Source organism: Crinia signifera, chromosome 6, assembly GCF_055691185.1.
Source record: "Crinia signifera chromosome 6, ASM5569118v1, whole genome shotgun sequence".
In the NCBI taxonomy this organism is placed as follows: Eukaryota; Metazoa; Chordata; class Amphibia; order Anura; family Myobatrachidae; genus Crinia; species Crinia signifera.
In genome coordinates, this window is record NC_139222.1 from 277,327,290 (window position 1) to 277,337,933 (window position 10,644).

Genomic DNA, 10,644 nt, shown 5'->3' on the forward strand with positions numbered 1-10,644 from the left:
CGTATTTGCAGTGCATTCTGGGAGCAATATTAGTGTCAATCACCTGCAAGGTGCCACCTCTACACTTATACCTGGGCTTCTGGAAAGTCGGTATTGGTGTGTGGGTATTGGTGTGTGGTTATTGGTGGGTGGGTATTGGTGTGTGGGTACTGGTGTGTGGGTATTGGTGGGTGGGTATTGGTGTGTGGGTATTGGTGTGTGGTTATTGGTGGGTGGGTATTGGTGTGTGGGTACTGGTGTGTGGGTATTGGTGGGTGGGTAATGGTGGGAGCAGTAAGCAGAAGTTTTGCCTAGGGCGCCGAAAAACCTTGCACCGGCCCTCTAGGCCCGAGACCAGGCATGTCCAAACTATGGCCCTCCAGCTGTTGTGAAACTACAAGTCCCATCATGCCTTGCCACAGTTTTGCTAGTAGAGAATGGTAAAACTATGGAAAGGCATGCTGGGATGTGTAGTTTCATAACAGCTGGAGAGCCACAGGTTGGACATGCCTGTCCTAGACCATACTCTCTCTGATGGGTAGCCAGCCTCAGTGTTGGCTAGCCCCTCCCCTTCTAGAGGATGGCCACACCCCTATGGGCCCCTATAACTGCCTTTAACCATGGGCCCTTCATGCCCCAGTCCGCCTGTGCCCTTGCCAGAGCGTTTATGATAGCAGTGTCTGCAGAAGCATCTGTAGCTGTAAATACATCAGTACAACAAGACAGCCAATGGCATGGGGTTGAGCAGACTGCAATGGTCGGTATCCTGTCCCAGGTCCCTCCTGTTGCTGTAACCATGTGATATATGCTGAGGAGGCCTCACCGTAGTAGATGCTAAGAGAACGGTCTCTAGGAGACATGGGGGCAGTAATGAGCGGTGACTGAGGCTCACACTGTAGCACACAATGCACATAGACCAGTACTGGAGGAACTGGTTTCTATTCTTACATTTCCTGCTTCCCCTGTACAATACAGCCACACACAGCTGGGGCGCAGAGCGAGAGACGGCGAGAGAGAGACAGACACAGCTGGGGCGCAGAGCAAGAGACAGCGAGAGAGAGAGACAGACACAACTGAGAGACAGACACAACTGGGACAGTGAGAGACAGACACAACTGGGACAAAGAGCAAGAGACAGTTAGAGACAGACACAACTGGGACAGTGAGAGACAGACACAACTGGGACACAGAGCAAGAGACAGACAAAACTGCGAGACAGACACAACTGGGACGCAGAGCAAGAGACAGCGAGAAACAGACACAACTGGGACACAGAACAAGAGACAGACACAGCTGGGGTGCAGAACAAGAGACAGCGAGATACAGACATAACTGAGAGACAGACACAACTGGGACACAGAGCAAGAGATAGCGACAGACAGACACAACTGGGACAGCGAGAGACAGACACAACTAGGACAGCGAGAGACAGACACAACTAGGACAGCGAGAGACAGATTCAGCTGGGGCACAGAACAAGAGACGGCAAGAGACAGACAGAACTGGGACACAGAGCAAGAGACAGCGAGAGACAGACAGAACTGGGACACAGAACAAGAGACAGCGAGAGACAGACAAAACTGGGACACAGAGCAAGAGACAGCAAGAGACAGACACAACTGGGACACAGAACAAGAGACAGCGAGAGACAGACATAATTTGGACACAGAACAAGAGACAGCAAGTGAGAGCAACAGACAAGCAACAGAGACACAAAACGAGACAGAAAGTGAAAGCAAGAGACAGGCAACTAGGATACAGATCAAGAGACAGCAAGCAAGAGACAGTTAACTGAGGAACAAAATGGACAAAGCGGAGACAGATCCTTCTGAGCCCCCATCACCTGCTGACAGCGCAGAGCCCAGATCACCTGCTGACAGCGCAGAGCCCAGATCACCTGCTGACAGCGCAGAGCCCCCATCACCTGCTGACAGCGCAGAGCCCAGATCACCTGTGGACAGCGCAGAGCCCCCATCACCTGCTGACAGCGCAGAGCCCAGATCACCTGTGGACAGCTTGTATACCCAGGAGCCCCGAGCCGCCTTCACCCCCCAGCACATCGATGTGGGGACCAAGCGGAGCCCTTCCAAAGAGGACTACTTCATATTTAGGGTAATGTGACATTTCTACCTGTATCCTACATCCCACCTGTCCTTCTTACGGCCCTGCTCCACCCCGATCCCTCCGCCCTTCCATATGCTCCCTTTGTAGGTTCTGTTGTTTAGTATGGATGTATAGTTCTCCGTTATCCCCAATTAAGTTGCCTAAGGAATTATGTTGGTTGGCCTATACCATAACTTAAACTTAAGTGCCTAGAAATAAATCACACAGGACACCTTAACTAAAATAACGACTCGGACAACCATGGCATAAGTTTAAACTGGTCACATTATTTATTGAGGTGGTATGACCCTTATTTGTTTATCAAAAAGGGATGGCCAAGAAAAGGACTTGAGACCAGCACCAGTCAGAGGTGTATGCCAATGGTAGCGACTACGACGCTCCAATCTAACAAAACACCCCTTACGTGAGGTACAGCCTGCACCGTGACGGCTTACCGCCCCTTCTAGGTATGGCGTGGACACTTCCAGGAAGTGTCCACCGTCCCCACCCAATAGGGGACTCGCCCACCGTCCTGGCAAAGGGGGGCCATACCGCACGGTGACCACCTGACACCTCACCTGACTGCTGGTCGAGAGCGCCTTCTCGCCGATTTTAAGTATTAAAATTTGTTATAAATTGTTTGGACAGCCCGTAGGCAAGCTAGCACAAAAGTGGAAAGAAAGAGAGGGAAGGGAGGGTGGGGATCCGGACTCCAAGAGGAAGTGCTACCCCTCAAGCTATCCCTTATATACCCCTCCTCCAGCTGCCTCCTCAAAGCTGCCTGATTGGCCCAAAGTCCCATGACCCTGCTGCCTTGGATTTCTCCCACAGCACCTTGCTTCTTCAACAACTTTATTAGTCACCTACAAATTCCCAGGCTCTTAAATGCACTTGAGCCTATGCAGCTCTCGTTCTATTATAGCATTATATAAGGGGGGGATGTATCAAGCAGTGCAGAGTAAATACTGGTTGCATTATTCTTACACTGCAATAAAGATCTCACTTTGAACACACCCCACCCAAATCTAACTCTCTCTGCACATCTAACATCAGCCCCACCTGCAGTGCAGCATGTTTTTTGTCTATTAAAGGAGTTTGCTTTTGCAAACAACCAGAATCACCCCCCATGGTTTGTTCCAGATACAAAATTACTTGTGTTTGCTTTACTGAATTAGTACTTTCCAAAGGACGCTCCGCACTCCACAGCACAGCCTGCACGAAGCCACTGGGCTTCCACAAATGATGACACCTTGAAGGCAATCTAGGTGGTAATGGAGGAGCACAGATATAGCACAGTGTGGGGTGATCGGGGTGGGCTGTCACAGTCCATTATTCTGATGGACCTCATACCAATAACTGCAATTTGCCCATTTGCCTCCCAACAGCCCTCTGTTGCCCAGCAGGCTATACAGGAGATTCAGAGTAATCTATCTGAGGATGAGGACGGGGAGCTGCAGAGCTCCTGGATCCTGGCACAGTAAGTCATGCTTTGTTCCTTATTTTATTTGCTGGCTCTTTCTCATGTTCGTCTTTATTATCCTGGACTTCTCTTTTTCCTCTTCTATCTCCTGTAGTTTGATGTACCGTTGAATTTATCTAACTGTGATGCTCCATCTCCCCGGCAGGATCAGTCACTGGGGCACAGAGCGTGAGGTCCTGGCCTTTCTCTGCAATAAATCCCTACTGATCTGCTACTATGATATTGTCGATCTTGGTAGATCGCGGGTGTTTCGTATCCCTCTAAATTTTATTGACACATTGACCTGGGGACCTCTGTCGTATCCTCGGATGGCCCTTAACAAGTGAGTGTTCTGGAGGAACCCACTAGAGGAACCTTTGATGGTGGAACAGTTACGTCATCTATGTCTTCATGTACCAAGTCATTGACTTCATTCTATCCCATTTCTCCTTAGATCTTAGACCAACCTTTCCATTATTTTTGTTTTTCTCCAGACGCGATGCCCACGCTCTCCAGGTGAAGTGGGACAAGCTCCGAAAACCCCCTTCATTGTTCTCCTGGTGGAACCCTTGGACTGAGGATCTCTCGTACATTAACCTCATCCAACACCCTGGAGATACCACAGACCAACACTTGAAAGACATGTGCCAGGTGAGATAGGAGGTGACTATGCTGGATCTCACCTGTGGATCTTTTCAAATGTGTCAGTGAGTAATAAGTGCACCTGTCGGATGGCCTTGAAAAAGGTGAACTATGTGGGGTCCCGAGGACCGAGTTTGAGAACCACTGATCTAATATATTGTTAACAGGAAATTTACATGTGCACACCCTAGGCACAAAGCTCCGCTAATTACAAATATAAAAAAAGAGAGTACAAATAAGGTACTTGCCATAACTTTTTGTCAAAAATATATGGGCCCACCTACCACATCCAGGTGACCTGGCCATCAGATGGGCCCGTAACATTAAGGTAAGTCCAGGGCTCTTCTCAATATTAATCATGGCACCTCCATACACTGTATGGTGTAAGGAGGAGACCTCTGTTCACAGCACAAAGATGGCTGACCAATTGTCGGACGCATCAGACGTGCTTTATAACCAAACCAAACAATCCGCTGTTTTCAGGTGAAGAACAATTATCCTTCAGGTCATGTGGTCGGGTGGTTTGTACAATTATCGTGCAGTGACAAGCTTAGATCTTCCATAATTGTTAAAAGACACAACACACTCAAACATCCCCCCTGCTTTGCAAAAGATCTGTGTCTCAACCACACGTGTTACCTGCTCCAAATTCCAGCTCTAGGATCCTTCCCTCCCACGCACAACAAGACTTTCCACTGGCCTCCAAACCTTCAAGAAGTCCCCGGAAACTCAACTCTTCACCGTTCTTATAAAAGTTCCCGAACCACCCACTTTCCTCCCTTCCACACAGTTCAAACAAAAGTTACTTGTGTTTGCCCATACTCAAGAAACTCTATAATTCTAGGCCCCAAAAAATGCTGCCAACATAGTTATATGACTGGAACATACACAAAGCACTTTCTTTATGTACAGCGTATTCTCAGGTATCAAACTTCTCTTTCCCTATGGACTGTAAGCTTGCCAGTAGGACCCTCTTACCAATTTGTCGTCCTATTATTAACCAGCATTATTTAATCACTGTGTTCCCAATTGTAACGCGCAGCAGAATATGCCAGCACTGTAGGAACATGATGATAATAATTGCAAACATTTTTAATTAATTTGCAGGGATCCCTGTACATTATGAGTAATTGGGTAGTGGACTTGGGGGCCAACTTATAGGCTGTGTGATTGAGTGTAGGCCATGGGGTTTAGGGATTCCGGCTCCCTCTGAAAGCCACAATGCCTGGCCCACAAATGGTTGGTTGGCTAGTACTATTGGAAATACAGCAGGTCCATAAGGGAAGTCGGTCCATAAGGGAAGTCACATCCGAAGGTGATACCAGTCTGCTCCCCAGGTGATTGGATTAGACAGGTCTGTACATAGGAGAATGCTGGCCACCTGTAGGATGGTTTATGGCGGGACGACTATAAAGAGAGTCATGGCCTACGTAATGTGAGTTGTGGCAAGGTTTCAGGATTTGACTAAAAGCCACAGGTTTCTTTTTAAGTCAATACCAGGTTGGCAGTGTCTATTTTTTTTTTTTCAATTGGTGCTTTAAATCTCATGGCCTAAACCGGTTACACATCAGAATGACGTGCAGACAGCCGATCCGGTGGGTGATAGGACCCCGCATCGGCAAGTGCATACCCACATTTGCCGCTGCAAGGGCAACGGAGTGATGGGGGCACGATACTGTGGTGCTCTTCTGGTTAACAATTCAGCAGGGGCGGACAGAAAACATCACCAGTGATCATGGGAATGGGCAAATTGCAGGAACACACCGAACGATCCTTCTCGTCATCTCCCCAGCCCCCCTCCTCTCTCCGCTATGTCTCGCCCCAAAGACCCTCCCCCCCATACGTACCCCATTTCTCACATGTACTGTCACGCATTTAAGTTATTTACATGGCTATATTCTCTGCAATATCATCCTGATCCGTTTTATCCTGCAGACGTCTGTCTACCCCCGAACGTCGCACTGACTTACAGAATTCCTTCATTTAAACTGGGCTTAATTAATGAATTGATTAAAAAAAATAAAAAAAAAAACCATCAGTTTACGTCAGCTAGCGAAGGGAGCCCAGGTTAATTCAGCGCTTAGTTCAGTAGCAGACAGCGATAAAGTGGGTCAGATTAATGTCATACCAGCGTGACCCACTTCAGCAAGCACACGCTCGCCTGCTTCCTTTTGTCCAATTAACTTGCCAGCCACGGCCATCCGAGCTGCCTTCTGCAGGGTTTTCTGCTTTTGTATTCGTCATCCCCGATTATCACAATAGGACAATAAGGGGGAAATTTACTAAGAATACGAATACGATTTTTCATATTCCAAATACGAATGAATGCGAATGCATACGGCTGTTTTAGCCGTATCCAAATTTGTGTTCTGGAGGGGAATTTACAAAGCAGTCAAATACGACTGCTTTGTAATCCCCAACGGTGTATCCATTCGTATTAGTGCCCGTGTATACGGGCGCTAATACGAATTTGTATAGGCAGTCTGCACGGATCAGTCAGATCCGTGCAGGCTGCAATGTGTAAAAAAAAAATAGAAAAATAAATAAAACGGCGTTGGGGTCCCCCCCCATGGGCATAACCAGCACCAGGCTGAAAGAGCCGGGGCTGGTTCTAAAACAAATCAGGAAACCGGCCAAATAGGGCTTCTCGCTGTATTTTTTAAAACCAGCTCCAGGTCCGGGGCTGGTTCCCAAAATACGGGGGATCTCCCGTGTTTTAAGAACCAGCCCCAGGCCCAACCAGCCAGCAGGGTAATGCCACAGCCGGGGGGAGACTTTTTATACAAGTCCCCCCGGCCAAAGCATTCAGCCCTCTGACCGGTCAGCCTAGCCAAGGGTCCTGGGGACACCCCCAATAAAGGCCCCTCCAGGCCTTACCTAGCGGCCAATCAGGAGCCGAGAAATTCGAGGATGCATGCATTCACAGGGGTACGCCCAGTGTTTCCAGCCTCCAGGTCTGAATTGCCCCCAAAACATAAACACTTGTGTTCACCATCGTCACGTCAACCAGTACATGTCGACATTACCCACCGTCTTCCTTTGAGTGCCAATGTTGCTGTGAGCGATCCTCAAAATATCCGCTAAGAATGCCAGCGCCTCCCACTGCGACTGTGCTTTTTGGGTGCAATATTTAACTAAACCTCAATGAATGGACTCGGCCGTGTCTGTATTTATACTAATAGAACAGTCGCTGTCAGCGGCCATTTTGGGGAACTCTCACAGAAACGTTGGCACTCAAAGAGTTAAACTGTCAACCCTTTCACTCTCTGACTTAATCCATAGGTGGTCGATCTAATGGCTGTCTATGGGGGAAATTCTATTTCACATGGGATGTTGCTATGGGAAACCAATCAGACGCTACTTATTTATTTAGCACCTTCTAGAGAAGATAATAGATACTGGGCCAGATGCACAAAGCTTCAAAAGTAATAAAATGGAGAGTGATAAACAGCCAACCAATCAGCTCCTGCCTGACATGTCACAGACTGTGTTTGAAAAAATGTCAGGCAGGAGCTGATTGGCTGGACGTTTATCACTCTCCATTTGATCACTTTTGAAGCTTAGTGCATCTGGCCCAGTATCTGTTTGGTTGCCCATAGCAACACCCCATCTGAAATAGGAGATCCGGACTTATGATAAATTTACTCTGGGTTGACAGGGTCAAAAGGTCGACAGGGTCAAAAGGTCGACAGGGTCAAAAGGTCAACCAATAGTGATCTACCATATGACTCAGTGGCGTAACTAAGTTTTGGGCGCCCCCCCCCCGCCGCGCACACCCAATCCCCCACCGCCAGACTTACCTATCTCACTGCTCCCGGCGGCTCCGTTCTTCTGATGAGGACCACCACAAAATGGCCGCCCCCATATAGCACACTGTTCTCTGAAACTGTCTGCTGTATGGGGGCGGCCATTTTGTGGTGGTCCGCAGCAGAAGAAGAACGGAGCCGCTGGGACCAGCGAGATAGGTAAGTCTGCGGGGGATTGGGGGGGGGGGTGGTTTGCATGGGTGGCGGGGGATTGGGGGTGCGCGGCGGGGGGGGGGGGCGCCCAAAACTTGGTTACGCCACTGATTCATATGGTAGATCACTAAGTTTTGGGCGCCCCCCCCCCCGCCGCGCACCCCCAATCCCCCGCCACCCACAAAATGGCCGCCCCCATACAGCACACAGTTTCAGAGAACAGTGTGCTATATGGGGGCGGCCATTTTGTGGTGGTCCTCATCAGAAGAACGGAGCCGCCGGGACCAGTGAGATAGGTAAGTCTGCGGGGGATTGGGGGGGGGGGGGTGTAACTATAGCACCGCAGCCCCCGGCGCCCCCACATGCACAGCGCCCCCCCGCGGTGGCGGGGGCTGCGGTGCTATAGTTACGCCGCTGATATGACTGTAGACCTAGACATTGTGGGGGGAATTTACTAAGATGTGTATTCTACTTCACATGTGATATTGCTATGGGCAACCAATCGGAATCTACTTCTTATTTATGTAGCGCCTTCTAGAAGATAGTAGACGGGATCTGATTGGTTACCCATAGCAACATCACATGTGAAGTAGAATACACATCTTAGTAAATGTCCCCTATAAGTGTAGATCTTCTGTCCCACACTCAGGCTATGGGCCTAATTCAGGCCGGATTGCTCAGCTGCTAATTTGAAGGCTGGGCAATGATCGATGGTAACCACACGATGGCCTTTTCCTGACATGTCTCATTATCCATAATTACTATTATATTTGTACGTTAGGATGCAAACATATTTATTTATTCCTCATCGTTTCAAATGTCCGTAAAGGAAACGTGTTACTTCCAGGTCCTTCTCCCTTCCACCTCGTTCACCGCGTGTCCTTTGTGTTCCTACAGCTGGATAAATTCATGGAGAGTCTGGTGGAAATGGTGAAACTGGCCCACAAGGACAGCCCATTGCCTGGACGAGCCAATGGGCTGCTGGTCCTAAACAGGCCCGTGAACATAGACACTTCTCTGGGACTCTTCTCATTACTGAACAGCAAAGTCCAGCTGGGCTACGCCAAGCCGAGATGGGGCTTTGGGTTCTAAACAGTATACGTGCACCTCTTGTAGACTGGCACAGAAGAGAAGTATCACGGTGGCACAGGAGGTGGCGGCACTCAGAGACTCGGAGCATTGGGTTGTGGAGACCGAAACCACTCGGCGTGTCTGGGTGGGGGATGGACTTTTTTTTTTTTTTTTTTAACAATATTTTTCTTTATTGAAGCATGACATGCAATAAATGTGCAATATAGATACATTTCCATTGTGTAGATCAGTCTGCAATCATCACTAGTTAGAACACAAAAAGAATAAACAAATTGTTACAGACATTTTGCAGCAGTATCTTTTGTTACAAACAATTGGATGGACGTTTTTAAACATCGCTCCTCTTCTATGGATGGAAAGTTGCCCAGATTTATAAAGCACCCTACAGCGTTCACTTGGAACTGCGCTACCAACGGTTTGGTACATAAAAAAGTTGTACATTTTGAAATTGTCCCCATTTTGCAAATTTTTCTAAGGGACTGTATAATGGGCCTTATTCAGATCTGAGCTCATTACAAATTTGTTTGGAATATGGGCAAAACCATGTGCACTGCAGGTGGGGCAGATGTAACATGTGCAGAGAGAGAGTTAGATTTGGGTGGGGTGTACTGAAACTGAAATCTAAATTGTGGTGTAAAAATAATGCAGCCGGTATTTACCCTGCACAGAAACAAAATAACTCACACAAATCGAACTCTCTCTATGGAGGTTATTCTAGTTCACTCTTTCTGACAAAATCCTTCTTAGATGGACAAAACCATGTGCACTGCAGGTGGGGCAGATGTAAAATGTGCAGAGAGAATTAGATTTGGGTGAGTAATTTTGTTTCTGTGCAGGGTAAATACTGGCTGCACTTTACACTTCAATATAGATCTCACTTTGAAGAAAAACCCCACCCAAATCTAATTCTCTCTGCATAAGTTACATCTGCCCCACCCGCAGTGCACATGGTTTTGTCCATCTAAGAAGGATTTTGTCAGAAAGAATGAACTAGAATAACCCCCTATATGTGTTACATATGCCCCTCCTGCAGTGCACATGGTTTTGCCCATTTTCCAAACAAATTTGTACTGAGCTCAGATCTGAATAAGGCCCAATATTAGGATTGTTAAGTTAATATGTATTAAAGAAAATAAAAATAATTACTTTAAGGGCGTGATTCCAAATTGTATGCGATTTTTCTGTCCAGCCATGGTGGCATGCTGGCTATCTTATGACAGGTTTTCGATTCGATTTTGCTTATAGAAGCAAAATGGAATCGAAATGGAATGGTTTTTAAGATGCTTTCGATCTGCATTTGATTGGATGCACGCTCCCGTTTTCTCTATATCGAAAAGAAAAAAATTAGACTGTGCAGGCAAGGAAATATCGAATTTGATCCAGTAAATCGAATGTGTACACTGTACCTTG

At 47.7% G+C, this 10,644-nt stretch overlaps 1 protein-coding gene across 1 annotated transcript; it reads left to right on the forward strand.

Moving 5' to 3' along the window:
* Positions 1-444: 444 nt before the first annotated feature.
* Positions 445-9,516, forward strand: LOC146009387 (tumor protein p63-regulated gene 1-like protein). The gene is made up of 5 exons (XM_083149703.1): positions 445-2,091; positions 3,468-3,559; positions 3,708-3,884; positions 4,036-4,192; positions 9,040-9,516. Exons 1-5 carry the CDS (start codon positions 1,783-1,785, stop codon positions 9,232-9,234), a joined length of 930 nt encoding a protein of 309 aa, XP_083005829.1. The 5' UTR covers positions 445-1,782; the 3' UTR covers positions 9,235-9,516.
* Positions 9,517-10,644: the final 1,128 nt, after the last annotated feature.

What these genes read in the sequence shown, in the direction of transcription:
- LOC146009387 (XM_083149703.1), top strand. Translation starts at nt 1,783, where the DNA reads ATGGACAAAGCGGAGACAGATCCTTCTGAGCCCCCATCACCTGCTGAC. An exon ending in AGGACTACTTCATATTTAGG is followed by an intron (nt 2,092 to 3,467) that starts GTAATGTGACAT and finishes GCCTCCCAACAG; the next exon opens with CCCTCTGTTGCCCAGCAGGC. An exon ending in AGCTCCTGGATCCTGGCACA is followed by an intron (nt 3,560 to 3,707) that starts GTAAGTCATGCT and finishes TCTCCCCGGCAG; the next exon opens with GATCAGTCACTGGGGCACAG.